Below are 22,343 nucleotides of genomic sequence, written 5' to 3' on the forward strand. Positions count from 1 at the left end.
GTATGAAACCCCCACTCTCAGGAAAGCCCTACCCCTTATCTCTCCAAATATTGGGAGATATGTCAGAGATCCCCCTGTAGCTCGTCCTCCCTCTCTCTGGGGGATTGCGAGCCTGCTTCTCGATCTTCGCCTATTGATGTCAATGGCTTCGGCGCTGCTGCCGCTGGACCCAATTGAAAGCAATGGGCGATATTGCAGACTTCTCTTAGCGCTGCGAGGCTTGAGTGAGGACCTCACAAATGAGATTGAAACCATTGAAAATCATTGGTTTCATAAACGTGCGTTTTCACTCCGTCACGCATCGCAGGAAAGTCTATCGCAGGTACGAGCCCTTAAAGGGGTATTTCCATCTCAGTCAGTCCTAGCTGAGACTGGATTGCCTGTCTGTATTCTGTGGCCATCAGTGCTCAGGATTACAGGAACAGCTGAACTGGTTGTTCTACAGCAGTGTTCCCCACCTCCAGTCCTCAGCGCCCCCAACAGGTCATGTTTTCAGGATTTCCTCAGTGTTGCACAGGTGATGTAATTATGGTCGGTGCCTCAGACATTGCCACAGGGGTTCTTACTGTAGGATATCCTGAAAACATGACCTGTTGGGGTCCCTGAGGACTGCAGTTGAGAAACACTGTTCTACAGCTTCCGTAACTCCCAAGAAGTGAGTTATGAAAACTGCTTGTACGGTCAGTTATGCTGTTTCCGTAACTCCAAAGTTCCCAAACTATCCCTTTAACCCTTTGCAATCCAATTTTGGATTCAGAGTTTCCTAGGGGGCTTTCTCTTTCTGCCATTATACAATGGCGCCATCTGCTGGCTAGAGCCAGTACTGTGGTATGGGTCATGCTGAAGAGGCCCCCGACAACAGAGCGGCCAGTAATATACAGTAAGAATACCCTGCCGGACGTCTTCTGACATCGGAGCTGTACAGCCTTCAATCAGAATGTCTTCAGACGTCAGACAGTGGATTGGAAAGGGTTAATGCATACAGTATATAGATTGCACACATTGCACATACTTAATTACCAGATGGCTGTTACATCCCCGCAGTGGTGAGGTATTGTGGTGTGCAGCGCCTGCTCTCCGTACTACCGTCCCATCCTTCTCCTGTCTGTCCTGACAGAGCAGCTGTAACCTTCTGCTGTACGGACCGGAGAGGGAGGGGGGATACAGGACATGTGTACCTGAGTGCGCACAGAACAGGCGCCGCGGCTGACATCCTCCTCTTTTTCGCTATGCCTTAGTAAACATGGGAGAACGTTTTTAAGGCAGTTCAGTTGAATCCTTATTTGACATTTGTAATAGGCGCACATTCTGCAATAATACAGGAATTAATATACGTACTTGATTCACAGATGGATCCACAACGGTCAGCGCTCTGATTTGGACTACGCAGCCATGGACCATTCCAGCGAATCAGGCGATCTGCTACATGCCGGACACCACGTACGTCCTCTGTAATGTGTATTTGGAGTCTGTTCATACCGGTGTCCTCCAGAATTCTGCAATGGAGTTTAGATAATATCTTTCTAGTCAGTTGCATTGGAGAAGACGGTGGGTATAGATCCTGCCATTAGTAGGCAGACACGAAGCAAAAAAGTGTTCTCTCCTACCAGCTATACTGCTCCTGCAGGCACCAAGTTGACCAGTTTTAGCTTGGTGTCTGTAGGAGGCAGACCTCTCCTTTCATTGCTCTTCAGTTGTTACCTTCCTGGCTCTGGGAATACAGAGTTTGCATTAGATTCTCCCTGTTACCCCACCGAGGAAGGCAAACAGACTGGCGTTAGCAGCTGTGTCCAGCCCAGACCTCCGAAGACAAGAAGGCACGATCAACATTGGTTTGACCCGTACCTGCCAGCCATAGGGGCCCGCACATTGGAGCACTCCCTTCTTTCCCAAAGGCAGGCGAGCGCCGGGGTGCACAACTGGACTTACCCCGGGGATACTTACCCCGGCTATATTCTATATGGCCGGGGTAAGTATCCACTACTTGTCCTTATTCGTTCCTCTTTTCCCCTCTCTTCTCCCACCACCACTACTAACACCACTTTCCAGCTCACAGACTCCTTCCTCCAGTCCTGCAATAGAGACAGCTGGCCTTGTGAGCATATCTCTTAGGTGTGCATGTGGACTTCTTCACCCCCTTCTCTTCCTCCTGTGCAATTTTCATTTTTTTCCAGGGCCACCGTAAGGCTATGCTGTGGCCGGTGTCCGCTCTTCTAGGAGTGCTTCCCACTTGACGCTCTCTCCTCTACTGCCCCTGTGTTCTTACCGGCTCCCCTGCTCTTAGCGCAGTGTATTCCGCAGGCCAGGCAGCTGCGCGGGTTAGGTTTCTCCCCTCAAGTCCCTGTGGGGACGCGTTTGGAGATCTATTCCAGAGCTGGAAGTTACTCTGAAGGTGAACATTCTCTTTCGGATTCTGACCTGGATGAGGGGTAAGTCTCTAAGCTCTCCTCTCTGGTCCATAACCTGATGTTGGCGGTGAAGGAGACCCTTCAGGTGAAGAATCAGCTGCCTGCTTCATCTGTGGAAGCCTGTTCCTTCAGGTGCCCGAAACGTTCTCCAAAAGTCTTTAGTTAGAAGACTCTTTAGCCAAGAAATGGAACCTTCTTGACAAACCCTTTACCACGCCCAAGCGTTTGGATGTCCTGTATCCCTTTCCAGAGGACTCTGGGAAGAGGTGTTTGTCTTCAGCATTACTGGACCCCCAAAGTCACATTTGTTAAAGCACACCACCTTGCCTATGGCTGATGCCGCCTCATTTTAAGGACGTGCTGGACAAACAATTGGAATCCCTCACCAAACCTTCTTCTGTGGCAGCGGGTTCGGCACTTCGGCTGCTTTTTGCCTCCACCTGGGTCAGTAGGGCCCCTACCTAATGGGCTAAGGGACTACATCGCAATATTTTCTGTCTCTCATTACGAATCAGCAGACAGGCCATGCAGGAACCCCGATCTGTGAGGCCCCGCCAGATATGGCCAGACTACTGGCTCATGCCTCAGCAGCTGCGGTAACCTCTCACCAGACCCTAGGGCTTATATCCCGGGCCACTGGTGCTGCTCCAAATGTGTCATTAACAAGTCTCCACTTTGTCGGCTTGTGCCTTCTTGGCGCCGGACTGGACGAGGTCATTTCTGAGGTCTCTGGTGGGGAGAGTTTGCATCTTCCACAGAACACTGTGTGAGATCTGTGCAAAAGAAACGGTCTCCGCTTCAGATTTTCAGTCGCTCAGGACCTCTGATAACAAGAAAACCTCGCAGGACCCAAACCGAAGCCCCTCTTTTAACCCCTTAGTAATTAAGGCTTTTTTTTTCCATTTCTGTTTTTTCCTCCCTCTTTTAAAAAAAAATCGTAACTCCTTTTATTTATTCATTTATTTAAGATATTTCATTTTTTTAAATGTTCTGTCTCGCTCTTCTGCGCACGACACAATTCTGCGAGGGCTCGTTCTGTGCGGTGCGTCCTGTAGTTTTCGTTGGTACCATTTTTGAACACATTGGACTTTTTGACCGCTTTTTATTAGATTTTTTTTCCTTGGCAACAGGGTGACCAAAAAAGCGCATTACTTTGATAGATCGGACTTTTACGGACACAGCGATCCCAAATATGTATCTTTGTTTTATTATTTAGTGTGTATTTTTTATTGTAAATATGGCAAGTGGTGTTGTGTTTTTTGTTTGTTTTTTTAATTTAAACTTTTATAACTTTTTAATAACTGTAGTAAACAGCTAACACCCGCGATGTGTGGAGGGAGGTCGCAGCACAATCTCCCTATATACATGTCCTGCAACGCCGGGACGTAAAAAAACGATAGGGTGGTCACTAAGGGGTTAAACCACGGCCTCCCCAGAGTCCCTGACCACAATTCTCTAAGTCCACTTCCACAAAATCTTCTGCATGAAGGGCGGCCCCCACCCAATTTATCCAGGCTGGGGGTCCGACTTTCCCTGTTCAGGGAGACTTGGCTCGCTCACATCTCAGGCATCTCCTTGGGCTGCGCCATTTTCATCTCCTTCCCAGATTGCTTCTTCAGCTTCAGAATCCCAGCGTCTCCTTATAACTGCAGCGCTGGGCTCAGGTGATGTAGGTGCTATCCTCTCAGGGAGTAATAGTGCCTGTTCTTTCCTTAGAACGCTTCACTGGGTTCTATTCCAACCTCTTCATGATGCCCAAAAAGGTCGGCACTATCAGAACCATTCTTAATCTGAAGAAGGTAAATTAGTTTGTCACGGTCCGATGCTTCCACCTGGAAGTCATTGAGGTCAGTCATTGCGTCCATGGAACCCAGGGGAGTCTCACTCATCCATCGACGTCAAGGATGCCCATCTTCATATCCCAATTTGTTGAGTACATCAGTGATTTCTCCGCTCTGCCATCTTCTTAGATCACTACCAATTCCCAGCCCTGCCCTCCAGGTTGGCCGCAGACCCCCGAGTCTCTGAAGATTCTGGCATTGGTGATGGCTCTCCTCCACTGCTAGGGAGTAGTGGCCGTTCCCTATCTGGACAACACTTTGGTCGGGCAATCTGAATATTCTCCACATCACTCTGGACACGCTGTCCCGCTTCAAGTGGATCATCAACCACCTCAAGTCCTACCTCTTACCATCTCCATGTCTGAACTTTGTGGGTCTCTCACCCGACACGGCCCGTGCCTGGGTCCTGCCCCCGCAACAGACACTACATCGCTTTCAGGTGCCCATTCGTCATTCATGGGTGAAATCTCTTCTCTGTGTCGTAGAGGCGTCTAGTGGCCCACAAGCGGAAGAAGAGGTCACTGTACACAAGGGGCCTCCGAGAGCCTCTTATAGGCCAAGGGGGGAACCACTTCTAGGGCCTCCGGTGACAAGACCGTCCATCTGATCACCACAACTCCCATCATTTACAGATCTGTCTGAGATCTAACTGGTTCTGCAGCAAAACGACAGTTCCTTCTGGGGGCGGATGGTGTGTTTTTTGTTCTTTTTGAGTGCCTCATTGATGTAACACTGACCGTGTCACCCGCAGGTATTCCCTCGTGAAGTGCGGATCCTCCGGAGAGCTCTATCTTCTGGCTGCTGATAGTGTGGAGTCCACTGCACTCTCCCTGGGGACCAAATTTGAGGTCCTTTCAACATTTAAAGGTGAATTTTAATAGAAGTGCCTACAGACAAAGGGCAGCAATCTTCCAATATGTCTCCCAAGCAGCCTGAGGAGCGCGGCTGTGGCTTGTAGAGCGCGGCTGTGGCTTGTAGAGCGCGGCTGTGGATTGTAGAGCGCGGCTGTGGATTGTAGAGCGCGGCTGTGGATTGTAGAGCGCGGCTGTGGATTGTAGAGCGCGGCTGTGGATTGTAGAGCGCGGCTGTGGATTGTAGAGCGCGGCTGTGGATTGTAGAGCGCGGCTGTGGATTGTAGAGCGCGGCTGTGGATTGTAGAGCGCGGCTGTGGATTGTAGAGCGCGGCTGTGGATTGTAGAGCGCGGCTGTGGATTGTAGAGCGCAGCTCCTGCTCAGCTGGAGTAATTAGTATCACATAATGATGCGCCCTTCCTGTTTTCTAGTTTTGTTTTGTTTTTTTTCTCTCCATTGCCGTAGCTGTCGGACGGCTTGTTGTATTTTCCAATTTCGCTGTAATGTACCATAAAATAGGCTGAAAAACCTTTTAGATTTCAAAGTGAAGTAAAATGGGGGGGAAAAAATCGCAACTCCGTTAACTTTGGGGGGTCTTGTTTTTCTGGGGTGCACACTGCAGCAAAAACTAGATGATTATTGTGCGGGTCAGAACTATCACATCGATGCCAAATGTGTATACTGGGTGGTGGATTTTGTTGTAATACTCCTTATTTGCGGGACAACCTGTCGCAGGATAAATGCATTACTTTGATAGATCGGACCTTTTATGGATGCAGCGATACCAAATATGTGTTCCTTCTTTTTTTTTTTTTCTTCTAATTATGTGAAAAGTGGTTTTTAAGCGTTACCTTTTTTTTTTCTAATCTTTTTTTTTTTTTTTTTTGGTTTACGCTCTTTTTTGGTTCCCTTGGGGATCTTGCAGTCATAGAATTGCATCTACTGTGTTCTGATAGGCAGTCTATCAAGATGTAGCACAAGTAACCAGATGGCACCTTGAGAGCTTGAGAATCATCAGGGCATTTAAAGGGTTTACAGCTGCCTGACTGCAGTTGTTGTGAGCGGGTGTCAGACAGTTGGCACCCACCTTGTAAGGAGCAGGACAGGCCCCCAACCCCGCTTCATACAAACCCTGCATGCCCAGGATGTAAAGCGGGGTCTAAAGAGGTTCTGTAGGATTAGAAAAACATGGCTGTATTCTTTTAAAACAGTGCCACACCCATCAACAGGCTGTGCAATACTGGACACAACCCAGAGACAAGGGGGCGCTGTTTCTGGAAGTAAGCAGCTTATACATTTTATAATCCCGTTATTTAAAAGGATGAAATCTGGGATAAATCTGCAGCAGATTCGGATGCAACGACTCGACCTCCTTTGCAGTAGAATTCTGTGCGGTTGTGTAATTCTCACTAAATCTTTGTTCTCTGATATTCCAGGAGCCGATCTGGAAGGCGGTGTCTGCGCTCACCCTACAATACCGGGACGCTCCTCGCCTCTCCTGGCTGCAAACCATGTGACTATGGGTAAAGGCACCGGCCTTGTGCATACTGCCCCCGCGCACGGCATCGAGGATTACGGAGTGGCCTCTCATCACAAGTTACCTGTGGTCAGTAGATGTGTTCAGTGCTGCCATTATCCTTAAATGGGTTGTCTGGGATTTCTTCTTCTGATGTCCCATGGCCACGATAGCTCCCCAGCAGATGTTTGGCGAAGGTTTGCTACTCAGGATCCCCACAGATCAGCTGATGTTGGGCCAGCTGTCAGTGCAGACAGCTCTGTCTCTAGTGCAGAGGCTCGGTTTGGTGATGCAGGCACCGCTCCCATTGTGCCTGCAATACCACCCCTGGCCACTGCAGTACAGACAGAGCTGTTTGCTTCTAGCACTACCCATACTGACAGTGGTACTTGCAATAAGACGATCTATAGGAATCCAGAGTGGCGAACCCCTGCTTCCCCTGCTTGATGCCCTAGATAGAGAAATATCCCAAAAATCCCGGAGAACCCTTAAACAGATTGGGCAATATCTGAGGGATGTTTGTTGAAATGATTGCAAGGGAAATGTGGACCAGTTACTGAACCCGTCACATCCCAGCCATCATTTTGCAAAAGCTCTTGGGTAAATAAAAGCAGCACTCTGGATTCTGTGAACAACCTGGCATTCTTCTCTTTGCGCTCTCTTCGTCTGTACGTGGCAGACATCTTCCCTGGAAGTCTCGGTATGGGCTCCTCGCTGCACCACATGATATGTGCATTGCAGCAATGCTTTGAACATGGAAGCCGGGGAGTTGTGTGCTCCGCCTAGATGTCGAGCATCCAGCGCAGACCGAGGCGAAGGATCCTCCAAAGGAAGTGAAGGCTGTTAGTTAACTGTATGAAGAAAATGAACATCTTGATAAGCGCTCCCTCGTTCTTTCCATTTAAAGGGGTTGTATTAAAATAAGTTATTCCCTATCTATAGAATGGGGGATAATTTACTGACTGTCAGAGGTCTTGCTACTGAGACTCCCAGCGATCTCCAGATCGGGACTCCCGTGTCCTATTTTGCTTGTTGCTGCAGGGGTGGCTTCCTCCATACAGTGATGTCAGAATGAAGTGAGTGCTGACTGAGCATGGGCGGTCAGCCCTCCATTCACTTCAATGGGGCTGATGGAGATACCAGAGAGGGCGCCGCTTGGCTATATCCGTAGTCCTATTGAAAGTGAGTGGACCATTAGTGTGCTTGCACGACCAGCGCTCCGCTAAGTTTCCTCCTCACTGCAGGGGGTGCAGTAATCCCCCCCCCCCACTCCTTGCAGTGTGTTCCCATGATTCTGAGATTGGCGAGGGTCTTGGCAGTGAGCACCCCACGATCAGTAAGTTATTCCCCATCCGATGGATATCCTGTACACTGGGGATAACTTGTTGTTCTGGTACAACCCCTTTTAAAGGTTTTTGGAGGTATTTTTTTCACTTGTGGTATTTTGCAGTAGGGTTTCAGTGAAGAATGCCACCGGCTCGTTCGCTTGGGCAAACAAGAATCATTCACATCTCATTCAGTGTAAAATGGGCATTCGCAGTGTGTCTGAGTGTAAGCCGCAGAGGATTTTACCATTATCTCTACTTGCAGCTCTCCATGCGTTAGTCTTTCCCTCCACCTCCTCTCTGCTCTTTGGATGCAGCTGATTGAGCACCAATGGCTCATCCCTTACTCTGTCCTACCTGTCAATAAAAAGATATCAGACAGCGGACAGCGAGCTGGGGGGAAGGAGGACGGCACCTGAGACGGATTTGTTCAGAACAGAAACCTAATTTTAGGTAAATAAAGTACTTGGCCCATGTGCTGATCGGCAAAACTGCCAACGAAAACCACAAATTGTTTGTTAATGACTAGAGATGAGCGAGCGTACTCGGAAAAGCACTATTCGCTCGAGTAATTTGCTTTATCCGAGTATCTCTGTGCTCGTCCCTGAAGATTCGGGTGCCGGCACGGAGCGGGGAGCTGCAGGGGAGAGCGGGGAGGAACGGAGGGGAGATCTTTCTCTCCCTCTCTCCCGCCCGCTCTCCCCTGCTCCCCGCTGTGACTCACCTGTCAGCCGCAGCGGCACCCGAATCTTCAGGGACGAGCACAGCGATACTCGGATAAAGCAAATTACTCGAGCGAGTAGTGCTTATCCGAGTACGCTCGCTCATCTCTATTAATGACCCTTTAGGCCACTCTCATAGGAGCGTTCTTACAGTGTTTACCGCAACGTTTGAAACGCCCGCTAAAACGCTGTAAATCTCCTCCATTCATTTCAATGGGACGTCTCAGAGAAGCCTTTGACTGTGGCGTTTCTAACACTGCGCTTTTCTAGCTTTTTTTTTTTTTTTTTTTAATTTTTCCCGCGCCTCACATCTCTCTGCTTGCGTTCTGCAGGACTGCCTGGTGGATGAAGCCGGACGCTTTACTGCAGATGCAGGAGCTGATTTGGAAAGTAAAGTGGTGCTTGAAGATGGAAATGAGGCCGGTGTGTACGCTTTATATGAAGTCTGACAATGCAGGAGAATCATCACATAAAATACAATGAAACAAGCAATTTGCTGCATTTTTAGCATTTTTTTAAAGGGTTTTCCAGGACTTAGAAATTCTATGGCTGTGGAACTGAAATAAAGAAATGAGCAACAATCGCCTCCTTTAGTGTCCGGCGCTGGAGCCCTGATCTCTGAGAAGCCGGTGGGATGCACATTTTGTTGTGCGTGTGACCTTTGGCCAATTGTTGGCTTCAGCGGTCATTCTGTGATGAGCTGCAAGTGACCTCTGAATTCTGTGATTGGCCGACTGGTCACATGTACAAGGAACGGCATGTGATCGCACCCAGCTTCAGATTGTCGTAGATCGGAGCTCCAACCCTGGACATGGAGCCGCTGAAGGAGGTGAGTACTGCTTATATCTTTATTTTATATGGTTCCTGTGCTACAGAATTTTTTTCTTAAAGGGTTTTCGCTAAAGCCATATTCACACCTGCATTTGGCATCTGCAATAATTTGCCAGACCGGAATGGTGTCAAATAGACCCTGTTAACTGCAGTGGGGTCTTTTCGATTTCTGACATGCTTCCCTGAAATGTTCCAGAATGAAATGGTGCAGTATAATGTGCTTGCTTGTCTGTTGCATTGGGGAACACAGTTTAGGATCATGGGTATAGGTAGTGCCAGCAGGAGGCGGACACTAAGCAGAAAACGTGTCAGCTCCTCCGGCCAGCTATATACTCCTCCTGCAGGCACCAAGCTAGCCAGTTTCAGCTTGGTGATTGTAAGAGGCAAACCTCTCCTTCCATCAATCTTCAGTTGTCAGCTTCCTGGCTCTGGAAATACAGAGCTCTCCCTGTTCCTCCACTAAGGAGGGTGAACAGACTGGCGTTAACCACTGTGTTGCCTGCCTGGACCCCACAGGACAGAGAGCATGGTCAAACCTGCCAGCCATAGTGGCCCCCACTTTGGAGAAATCCCTTTCTTCTCAAAGGCAGGTAAGTCCTAGGGCACAAAGTGGTGGACACCTGGAGCTATATCCCTTGGGGCGGAAAGGTAAGTATTTTCTCTGCCGGAGTAAGTATCCCAACTTCTGTCACCTTTTTTCTCTCTCCCCCGACTGTCACCACCACCATTCATCCCACAACCCCCTTCCTCTAGCGTACCTCCCTACCGGTAGTTCTGCAACTGGGCAGATCAGTATAACTCTTAAGGTGTGCTGGCGGATTCCGTTGCCCCCTTCTCCTTTCATGGCCTCTACAAACTCCCACGCCAAAGCCTCCTTCAAGGCATTGCGTTCGGCACTTTGGCCTGTTGTTGCCTCTGCCTGGACCAGTAGGGATCAACTTTTCCGCCTGGCCTATCTGAGGCCTCCCTGGATATGGCCAGACTATTGGCTTGCGCCTCAGCAGCTTCGTTAACCTCTTGCCGGACTCTACGGCTCAAAGCTTAGGCTACAGGTGCCGTCTGTAAGAGGTCATTGACACATTTACCCTTTGTCGGCTCGCGCCTTCTTGGTGCCAAACTGGAAGAAATTCTTTTTGGGGCCGCTGGTGGGAAGAGTTTCTATCTTCCATAGAACGAATCCAGCCGTGCGAGATCTGTACAGAATAAACGGTCTCCGTTTCATTCTGTTTGTTGACCAGTCTCAGGACCTTAGATGACAAGTAATCCTCGCAGGACTGAAACGCCCGAATACCATCGAAGGCCCTCTTTTTAAACCACGGCCTTCCTAGTGTCCCCGACCCCAATCCACAAAATCTTCTGCATAAAGGGCAGCCCCCATCAATCCATCTAGGGTGGGGGGACGGCTTGCCCTATTCAGGGCGACCTAGCCTGCTGACATCTCAGGCGCCTGGATTCAGGACTATGAAACTATGATAAACTCAGGAGAACAGTTTTCTTGCTTTCATCATCGTGTTTGGCAGACGTTCTTCCTCTGGTGCGAACAACATGACTTCCATCCTATGCATTTTCGCTATCTCACCTTCTATCTTTCCTCCAGGAAGGGTTGGACATAGGCTTCGGTATCGGCGGTGGCCATTCTTTTCCAACGCCCTCTGGCCTCAAAGTCAGCCGTTAGTCCTTTTTCTATAGGGAGCTGCTCCTCCGTACCGTTGTCCTGTCCTTCCGTGGGACCTTCATCTGGTGCTGGACGCACTGCAGGGTCACCCCTTTGAGCGGCTGCACAACATCCCATCTTGTCTTTTGTCCTACAAGGTAGCCTTTTTGGTAGCGATCGCTTCCATCCGCAGGGTTTCTGAGCTCACATCCTTATCAGCCACCCCTCCGTTCACCGTCTTCCATCACAACAAGGTGGTTCTACATCCCGTGCCCTCCTTCTTACCTGAAGTGGTGTTGGCCTTCCACATCAATGAGGACATCATCTTGCCTTCCTTCTGTCCCTCCACCACCCACCCAAGGGAATTCGCTCTCCATAAATTGGACTTGGGAGAGGCATATCTTTAAGGCTTGAACCAAGTGTCTTCTACTGCTATTCTCTTCCAGACGGCTCGAGACTTGGCCTTTTGGCTTCCAAATAAGTTATCTCCTATTGGATCAGGTCGCTAATGGTGGAGGCCTATTGTACCAGAGGGCAGGGAGCCTCCCTTCCGGGTTACTGCCCCCTCTACTCGGGCAGTAGGTGCATCTTGGGCGGTACGCAGCGGTGACTCGGCTCTGTGATTGCTTCTCTGCACACCCTCCCCATATTCTATCATATGTTTGCATCCACTGATGACCATAAACTGCATATCTCTTAATCTACTCTTCCCCACCCCTGACGGACTGCTCTGGGACATCCCATGGTCCTAAGTTGTATCCCCCATTGCAATGGGCAAGGAAAGTTTTTGTGTTTACCATAAAATCATTCTCGTCTCGTTCATTGGGGTGGGGTGGGGGTGGGGCACAGCACCCATCTGAAGTGTTTTTAAGCGTTTCCCCTTGTTGGAGCGCTCCCTCTGGAGTTGCACAAGGGTCTGAACTCTAATACTTAGTTTAAGGTCTAAGGTTTTACTTTAACCGGTTTCTGTTCTGCTTGTTGCTCCCACGGCTTGCATACAAGCTGGCAAGAGGGCTGTAACTAGTGGGAGGAGCTAACACTTTTTTGCTTCATGTCTGCCTCCTAGTGGCTGTAGATATGCCTGCAGTCCAAGCTGTGTTCCCCAATAAACAAGACGAGGGATTTTAGGGTGAGTTAAACAATCTTGTCACTGCGCTTGGGATTTTAAGCCGGAGGCTCTGAATGGATGTGAATGGGGCCTTAGGATTTGTTGGGGGGCTCTGACTAGTTACAATTCAAAGTAAATTGGTGGCAAAATCATCATGTTACCCGTCCAGAATTTGTTGGAGAGTTTCTGGCCTTCTCGGCTGTGCAGATGTCCACCACGTGTGAACTTAGCCTTAAAAGGGTTGTACAGTTGTGAACTATTGATGGCATATCCCCAGGATGGGTCATCAATAATACATTTGCTTGGGTCTGTTGCACAGGACTACCACTGATCAGCTGTTTACTGGGTGGGTGTGCTTGTGGCCTGAGTAGATTTCTGCAAGAAGCAGACAGCTCCGTTCCTACTGCAGTGGTCATGTTGGGTATTGCAGGCAAAGTTCCCATTCATTTCAGTGGGAACTAAGCCTGCAATACCAAGTCTGGCCACTATAGTATGAATACAGCCAAGTACATGAGTGCACTGGCCCAGTGAACGGGTGATTTGGCATGAGTCAGTGGCCTCATTGATCTAGTATGGATGATACGCCATGAATAGTTCACAGCTGGACAGCCCTTTACTGTTCTCCCCTATTACATTTTCCATAGTGCATCTGTCTATCATATATTTTTACATAACCAGATATATCATGTGTCGGTCTCAATGCCTCCTGACCTCCTTCGCTCCGTATACAAGGATGCATTGGTGATACCAGATAACAGATTTTCCGCTGCTCGGCCCTGACTGTAGGAAGGTCCGTGTGACTTGTCTGTCGCCTGCTTAGACTTCCTTCTCTCTTCTAGTCATTCAGATGCTCCTCGGTACAAAGAACTTGATAAAGGAGGAGAGTTTTGTTCATAGTTACCCGTACGACTGGAGGACCAAGAAGCCGATCATCATCCGTGCCAGTCTGCAGTGGTTTGTGAACACGGCCAACATAAAGGACAAAGCTCTGGTAAGAGCCGGCGCGGATTATAGCATCCATTACTCTGTATGGGATTACATCTCGTCTATATACACTGTGTGGACAATAGTATGTGCCCCCCAGCAGTCCAAGGCAGTCAGGTGATGTGTGAGCATTAGGTATAAAGGAGAGGATCCCACAGGAGACCCCAGAAACCATCAGATGTCAGCTCTACACCTGGTGACAACGGGGTCTGGTGGGGCGATGTCACCAGGTGTAGAGCTGACAACGGGGTCTGGTGGGGGGATGTCACCAGGTGTAGAGCTGACAACGGGGTCTGGTGGGGGGATGTCACCAGGTGTAGAGCTGACAACGGGGTCTGGTGGGGGGATGTCACCAGGTGTAGAGCTGACAACGGGGTCTGGTGGGGGGATGTCACCAGGTGTAGAGCTGACAACGGGGTCTGGTGGGGGGATGTCACCAGGTGTAGAGCTGACAACGGGGTCTGGTGGGGGGATGTCACCAGGTGTAGAGCTGACGACGGGGTCTGGTGGGGGGATGTCACCAGGTGTAGAGCTGACGACGGGGTCTGGTGAGGGGGATGTCACCAGGTGTAGAGCTGACGACGGGGTCTGGTGAGGGGGATGTCACCAGGTGTAGAGCTGACGACGGGGTCTGGTGAGGGGGATGTCACCAGGTGTAGAGCTGACGGCGGGGTCTGGCGCGGGGGATGTCACCAGGTGTAGAGCTGACGGCGGGGTCTGGCGCGGGGGATGTCACCAGGTGTAGAGCTGACGGCGGGGTCTGGCGCGGGGGATGTCACCAGGTGTAGAGCTGACGGCGGGGTCTGGCGGTGGGGATGGGGTTGTATATCAATGGGTTTATATCACAGATCTTGCTGCCGTTGTACCACGTAATCATACCATCCCGGGACCCTCGGAGGTCCTAATGCAGCCTCTGTTGGGTTGTAATGAGGTAACCTGTTTGTGTTCTTGTATTTCAGTACATTAAATGTCTTCACTTATTTGCAGGAAGTCCTGAAGAAAGTGAAGTTTACGCCGGCGTCAGCCGCTAACAGGATGATAGAGATGCTGGGCCGTCGCACGTACTGGTGCATATCCAGGCAGCGGAGCTGGGGCGTCCCCATCCCCGTGTTCTACCACAAGGAGACCGGGGACACTCTCCTCAACAGGTACACTGTGTTATAGTCACAGTCATGGTATGTGCAGGGACTCTGGGGTCTTATTAGTAAAGGTCCTTCTACGTGGGCCGGTCCTTGGCTAGTGCTGATGGTCCGTCTTGCATATTGATCGCACGTGTTCAGCTGTCCACATATGACAAAGGATCGCCGGTTTGGGGACAAATGATCGTTACGGCCCTCGTTTGACCCCATCAGCTGAAGAATAAGCATTTATGTGCTGATTGGGGCATATTGGCATGGACCGATAATCGGGCAAACAAACGTTAACGTCTGATCATCGCCTCATGTAAGGGAGTTTGACCCATGAAGTTACAGGGATGGTTATGTCAGACCCATTGAAGTGAGTGCAGCCTGACCTGCCCTCTAGTCTGTGACCTGGAAGTGAGGAAGACGGGTGAAATGGGACCCCTGTTCTCGGGATAATAATAATAATCTTTATTTGTATAGCGCCAACATATTCCGCAGCGCTTACATAGACCGGGGATACAGAAAGACAAAAGTACAAACATTACAGAACCACAGTTACATAGTAATCAGGTGATGGAAACAATAGGGGTGAGGGTCCTGCTCCAACGAGCTTACATACTACAGGTAATGAGGGGATACAGAAGGTAAAGGGGCTGGAGATGTGTACGGTATGGCGGGGTGGAGATGTGTACGGTATGGCGGGGTGGAGAGTGAGGGATGTTATACACATAGACAATGGTCAGACATTTAGCCGTGTGATGGCAGGATCGGTATGACTGCAGGAGCGGTTTATGATGGCTAGCAGGGACTGCAGTCAGTAGGTCAGGGAGCATGTTATCAGGCAGAGTACAGAGAGGTTTTTTTTTTTTGTTAGGGAATGCGGTATGCCTCCCTGAAGAGGTGCGTTTTTAGAGCACGCCTGAAGTTCTGCGAGTCCTGGATTGCTCGGGTAGCCTTTGGTAGTGCGTTCCAGAGGACCGGTGCTGCTCTGGAGAAGTCTTGGAGGCGGGAATAAGAAGTTCAAATTAGAGGGGCGCTCAGTCTGGTTTCATTAGCAGAGCGGAGAGCCCGGGCTGGGTGATGGATTGAGATGAGGGAGGCGATATAGGGGGGCGCTGTGCTGTGGATGAGGGAGGCGATATAGGGGGGCGCTGCGCTGTGGATGAGGGATACAATGTAGGGGCAATGCAGTGCTGTGGATGAGGGAGGCGATATAGGGGGGCGCTGCGCTGTGGATAAGGGAGGCGATATGGGGGGGCGCTGCGCTGTGGATGAGGGATACAATGTAGGGGCAATGCAGTGCTGTGGATGAGGGAGGCAATATAGGGGGGTGCTGTGCTATGGATGAGGGATACAATGTAGGGGGGCGCTGTGCTGTGGAGGGCTTTGTGGATTAGGGTAGTAAGTTTAAATTGAATTCTGTATTTGCCGGGCAGCCAGTGCAGTGACCGGCCCAGTGCAGAGCCGTCCGAGTAGCGGCTGGACAGGAAGATGAGCCTGGCTGCCGCATTCAGGATGGATTGGAGAGGGTAGAGTCTGGTGCGGGGAGGCCGCTCAGCAGTGAGTTGTAATAATCGAGCCGGGAGTGGATGAGGGCAACAGGGAGCGTTTTTAGCGTGTCCACAGTGAGAAAAGAGCGGATTCTTGCGATGTTCTTGAGGTGCAGCTGACATGTTCGGGCCAGAGATTGGATGTAGGGGGTAAAAGAGAGATCAGAATCAAATATGACCCCAAGGCAGCGGGCATGCTGGGAGTTATGGTGGCGCCAGCGGTTGGACCCCCACTGATCTAATAGTTTTCACCAGTAGATGAGTGAAAACTTGAGAAAACCTTTAGTAACCAGAATACCCCTTTAAGGCTCATCGGTGGGGTGTAACCGGTTGGACCCTCTGCCGATCAGAGTGGGGCTCCGGAGCATCGCCGACTATAAGCAGTGGTGGGCACACATGAGACCACCGCTCCATGATAACCCTGTTCTTATGCCCTATCAGGGTGCATGCATGCGATCAGGCGGTGGGCCGCCTGCAGGACCCCCTGTAGCAGCAGGGCTCAGGATCGTACTGACCTCATGGGTTTTAGGGGTGAAGTCTCACATTTCGTGTCCGTTGTGTGAACACTACATGCATGTTTTTATTGGATCGCTGCAGACTTTATAGATTGCAGTCCGGTTTTTGTGCTGGAGGCGCTCGTTCACACAGGTGATTTTGTTTTTTTACTTCCGCATTTGCAGCTGACTAAACGCGGGCGCCATACGGCTAATGGCGTTATGTGGGCTTGTGGGGGTTTACACGGACTGTGGGGGAAAGAGAGGCGGTCCCATTATGGTCCAACCTCTCATGTCAGTGTGTGCGCAGAAACAAACCGTGTCGCCCGGGAGACCTCGGGGTTCAGTCTGCGCTGATCATTACTAAACAGCTTGAAGAATAACTGGCCTCCTTGTTTTGTTATTTGCGTGAGAAAAAACATGGCCGTCGCCCAAGAACCAGACCCGATGCATGCGGATGGAACCGACATACAGACAAATCATAATTAGTACTGCTTCATGGACCAGGATCGCCGCTCGTCTGAATACGTCCTTAAGGTGGCTTGAGGCTGCGGCGACATTTAGTAGCGATTCCCTAGTTTCAGCTACTGATTGCCGGCTGCGGCCACAGAGGTGCAGCCCGTTGTGTAGTGGAAGCCGGGGGGTCTTGTGTGACGGACAGCAGGAATGTATTAAACTACTGTTTCCAAGGGCAGCTAGCAGAACGGCAACTGTTTCCATAGAACAGCCTGACCTCCGCTTCATATTACGCCCCCTGGTGGTGGGGATGACTACGGTACGACATCTGCCTGATCTCCTCGGTTTGGGGAATGTTTTGGTCCCTATGGATGTGCCGGCCATGCATGCGATGATGGGAAGCGGGTGAACTATGTTAGCTATTGTGCCGGGATTCACAACCCTCTTCAGAACGCGCGGCTTGGGGCATTCAGCCTGACATTCCCCCGCAGGAGATGGGTATTACAGGCTGTGCACGACCCGTCGTCCTGTAATAACAAGATGGCAGCTTTGCATTCTGGGTCATAGAGAGGGTCCGGGGTGAGGGACCCCACTGACGTTCATAGGTCCTATAGGAACCGGCAACACCGGCTTAGAGTTGAATTCGAAAGGAGCTGATTGACAGAGCGGAGTCATTATAGTGATACAGAAGACGAGGGGTTAAACTGCGGATCCCTAGTGGGAAAGAAGGGAATTGCTTCTAGTCGGATGATGGAACGGCTGGGACGTGTTTTTGACTTGCAAATTTGCTCTTCTGATTGGCTGGCGTCTGGCCGGGGTCGTTGGCTTCACTTTGTGGCTCCGGCGAAGCGACGCCTTCCACAAACCGTGCAGGGTGAAGGATTGGCGCTCTTGGTGACCGGAGGACGAGATCTGTGAACATATAGTCAGTGGACTGATTGGATTTATGGGAGACGCGGTCCAGCCGCGGGCGCCGTGACTTGTAGCTTGTACTAAAGGGTTACAAGACAAGCCCGCTTCAATAGGACCCCTTGTATTAAAATAATAAAGGGACCTATAATCACCCCTCTGTGGTATTGTGCGGGGTTACTTGGTTATAAACGCTGATGAAATGACTCGCCCGTGCGAATGGCCCCCAGTCTCCTCTGCGGTCTGTCATCAGGAAAGTCCTTGTCTGACCGGCCTCAGAGGATGCTGGGAAATCCCACTAATCCTCGGAGCCTCCTTCAGAGTCTCCTGGTCCCTCGGTCGGGGGACTGATTAATGAATGAGGGTGCAATTACATGAGCGCTTCTCCCTTACAGACGCAGACGGAGCTTCGCTGCTCGCCGCTGCTGCTCAGGCGTGTCGTGTCTCGTTCATCGGTCACATGACCTAAGTGCAGCTCCGTGCGTATGCCTGGTATACACTCATGCCCCTTCAGATGACCAGTGGGGGTCCTGACTCTTAGACCCCCGTCAGTCAGATATTGGTGGCCTATTGTGAGGACCGGTCATCGGCATCTTGGTGCTAGAGCCCCGTTGGGTAGCGCCCGCGTGCTGCGGAGAAGCTGTCAAAGTGATAAAAGCGAATCCGCGTCACATGTAGAGTAAAAAAAACACAGTGGATTCTGCAGATTCGCTGCGGACGTTCAACAGAACCGCAGCATTCCCACAACTTGTGAACGCGCCGGTAAGAAAACGCGGCCATGCATGTATACGGCGCCGCTGCTGATCCTGTGAAGGAACGGCACCAAGCGTTGACCCGCTGCAGTACTCCACGGGTATTTGTTCTTCTGCTATCTCTGGGTGAATCCACCAGTAAATGTTCAGTCTCCCTGCAGCACCCCCACAGGGGAAAAGAAGCATTACACTCCTCTCATCTATAAGAGGATACTGTACTAGGTCCCCCAAAGGCGAAGCTGCTGTTCACTCCAGCAGAAGGTCTGAAACCAGGGATCCCCCTCATTAACTCTAATGGGATGTTTGAAAATGTTGTTCTAGACGAGAGAACCCCAATAAAGGGGTTGTCCGGGACCCTATTATTGATGATCTGTCCTCAGGATAGGTCCCCACTACCGTAGCTGATCAGCAGCAGTCCACTCTCGGGATCCCCGGCGATCAGCTGAACTAGACTGAACGGTCATTGTGGACATTGTCGCAGCAGACGGGTCTGTCTGTAGTGCAGCAGCATTGGTTGGTATAGCAATGGATGGCATGGGAGCTGCGCCTGCAAAATCTGCCATCTGTAGTAAAGTCCCACGTACTGTATTGCTGAAGTATTGCAGTATATGGTTTAAGCCACATGTGTCAAACACAAGGCCCGCTGCCTCATGTTATGTGGCCTGCAGCGTGCCGACGGCGCTCACCACTGCAGCGGTTTCCAGCTGGGGTGCCACAGCTCCCCACTGGTAATCGCGCTATTACCGCTGATCCCGGCGCACACTGACGTCAGTGTGCAGCCGGGATCCTCCTCCCCTGAGTCCCGTGCTCATCAGTTCCACAGGAGAGGACTCGGGGAGGAAGCGTGCCGGGCGCACAGGGACGTCAGTCAGTCTGAAGCAAGTTGCGTCTGATGTCTCGGGCGCCGCTCGTGCTTACAGCTAGCGTGCACCGCGCCTTAAAGGGGTATTCCGGTCTTTTTTTAACTTATGATCTGGATATGTCTTCAGTAGTTGATGGCCTGGTTGGGGTGGGGCGGTGGGGGGCAGACGTGGTCAGAGGAGGAAGTCCGAACGCTGGCTTTACTCCCATTGAAATCAATGGCGCTTGTTGCTCTAGGCTGCCTGCACACGAACAGATTTGTATTGTGGAACGCGCGGTCGGTGTCCGCACCGCGGATCTACAGCAAATTACGGTCATAGCATGCTGTGGAAACTAATTGCGATTTACGCGAGCAAAGGAAAAATCGCAGCTTGCTCTAGTTTTGTGCGGCGTCCATGCAGACGGCTTCCATTGAAGTCAATGTAAGCTGTCCGACCCACGGCCCGTCAGCAATTGACATTGTGGACAGATCGCAGGTAGCCGCGTCATCGCCTGGCGATGGTGCAGGGAAAACAAACCCTTAAAAAAACAAACTATACTGCGCATGTATGACGGCAGCTCGCTGTGACCATCCGCAGTACAGAAAAAGATAAGACAGGTATGCAGCGGCCCCGGCCGGCCTCCCACATGCGCAATCCCACCCGTTCGTGTGCAGGCGGGCTTACTTCCTGCGCAGGACAGGAGGGGAATACCTCTATAGTGAAAACTATTTGTACACGAGAATATACAACATATTACTGACCTTCACACTGATATATCTATTAGAAGTCGTCTCATCAGACCCCGGAGTGTTCTTCACCGCAGCGTAAGATACATTTCAAGTTTTATTAAGAAGTAAAATCGACATTTATTAACAAAAGCCATGAATAGAAGGGGTTAAATATACAGTATCCCCAGCCGTACAGTAGAATACATGTATTCAGTGCCAGCTTCGCCTGCAATACCGACCTGCGCCACTGGAGCGGGAATGGAGCTGTGTGTTTCCAGCAGCATGTAGTAGTGCGCTCGCCAATGACAGATTGCCAGGGGTAGCGGCTGACGGACCCCCGCCCATCCTTATGATTGGTCATTAGTAGTGCAAACTGGACAACCCCTTTAGTATAGGTGGTAATTATTAATCAACCAACATTGCTATACATTATATTACGCTATACAGCTACTTGCGTTCATCCTGATGAAGACCCCTCAATAACACAATCCCCCATAGGTGGCGCCGAGGACAGTAATCAGAATTTTGGCCTACAGAAATGACAGACACCCACGTAACTCCAATGGCTGTCAATTCATAGGTCATCGCTCTGGTTACCGGTCAGTGAGGATGTCCTCCTTGCAATTAGTCCTGCGCTGATGATCGTCCCTTGTGCCGATTGCATTAGTGTTGTGAAACTACAACTCCCAGCATGCACCGTTGACTTTCTCTGTCGCTGTTCAGAAGCTGGTGGGACGCCATCGCCCAGCGATCTCCCCGTCAGATGACCAGCAAGTGCCCATCAAAAGTAACAGCATCTCCACTGGAGTCCGCAGCCGTCCACATGGAGTTGCTGTTACACCTGATAGGCACTACCCTCGGCTCCCGCCGCCGCCGCGACGTGCCGGATCGCGTTCGCCTTTTGTCCTGCTTGTTGACACACCTGTAAAACGAGATGAATGGAGAACACTTCAGGTCACATGTTCCTACAGGGCTGGTAAGTCACACCCTGTGTACCAAAGGGTTAACAACTACAAACACACCGCCAACACCCTGTCTACACCAAAGGAAGAATGCGAGGGGTCATTCGCAGTAGAGAAAGGGTTAAGCGTCCGTCCCTTCATGCATCCAGCAAACCTCAGCGTTAACTCTTGGCTTGCCTTTACACTGCATTAACGGCCATCATCATCCCGGACAGAGGAATGAGGGCTGGGATTTCACTGAATGCCTCTCCCCGTGGCTGATGACAGGGAACAATAGATGGTATTTAGCAGGAAATTAAGGTACGACGCTGTCCCTTTAAGTTGGTAGCATTGCTGTTGGTTGTAATATGACTGGTGCAGATATAAAGGAAGCCTTTAATCTAAGCAGGCTGATAACAGAGAGCAATATATTGTATTCAGTTAGGTGTAAAATAAAGTCAGAGACAATATAAGAAACTGGCTGACAACAGAAAACAATAGCCTGTATTTAGCTGCCCAGCTAACGGAGATCACCTAGACATGCAGCACGGAGCCTCCTGAGTCGGCAGACGCCTACCTGAGTCATGGCGGGAGCGCGGGGTGCAGCGTTCGCCTCTCGTCGCAGTCACACTGAAGACCAGGAACTGTGATTGCCTAGCAATGCTTGTAACTCAGCCTCCGGTCCGACAACTTTCGTCTTCCTCCGTCTCCCAGCGATCATTGGCTGCTGTCACACGGTGCAGGGAGAGCCGGCTCGCAGGCTTTATATGCTCAGGGGCAAAGTTTTACGAGGGCCCTTATCACGGCGGACTCTGATACCGGCGCTGATAACTTCCCGCAGAGACTTGTCTACAAATGTTTCAATTCTTTTAACCTTCTAGATTTTTCTTAATTGAAGGCTGCAGATAGAAGCGTTAATAATTCAGAGCCTGAAGTGTATGGGCTGCGCCAGATGGGAGGAGCGGGGAGACCGGGTCACGGCGGCGGAGCGGTTATATCGGGTCACAATAGGGCGCCGTGTTTATGTACGCACCCGCCAGAACATTAAAGCCCCCCTGTACAACTCTGACCTCGGACAGTCATACGACCGCCATTAAATCGTATCCTTGGGGCCGCCTGCAGATGGGTAGAAATTCCACGGCGGGATTCCCTGCAGCATTTCGGCCCCTGGAAGCCTGCATAGGATGGCATTAGAGCTCACAATCCTAGGCAGACGGCCGCGGCTTGTCTGCGCGAAATCACTCACAGCAAACAAGCCGTGGCATGGGAGCGGGTGAGTCCGTGCTGCTCTCTGCAGGCGCTCGGG

The 22,343-nt window shown here is 50.8% G+C and overlaps 1 protein-coding gene across 1 annotated transcript in view; it reads left to right on the plus strand.

Annotated features, from left to right (window-relative positions):
- IARS2 (isoleucyl-tRNA synthetase 2, mitochondrial) overlaps positions 1-22,343 on the plus strand; it is a 69,247-nt gene that overhangs the window by 13,247 nt on the left and 33,657 nt on the right. The window contains exons 7-12 of the mRNA XM_066595088.1: positions 1,350-1,440; positions 5,001-5,116; positions 6,538-6,707; positions 8,997-9,087; positions 13,097-13,248; positions 14,229-14,389. Of these exons, the coding sequence (XP_066451185.1) occupies positions 1,350-1,440; positions 5,001-5,116; positions 6,538-6,707; positions 8,997-9,087; positions 13,097-13,248; positions 14,229-14,389 (781 nt within the window). The remainder of the gene's footprint in view (positions 1-1,349; positions 1,441-5,000; positions 5,117-6,537; positions 6,708-8,996; positions 9,088-13,096; positions 13,249-14,228; positions 14,390-22,343) is intronic.

This window comes from Eleutherodactylus coqui, chromosome 3 (genome assembly GCF_035609145.1).
Source record: "Eleutherodactylus coqui strain aEleCoq1 chromosome 3, aEleCoq1.hap1, whole genome shotgun sequence".
Lineage (NCBI taxonomy): Eukaryota > Metazoa > Chordata > Amphibia > Anura > Eleutherodactylidae > Eleutherodactylus > Eleutherodactylus coqui.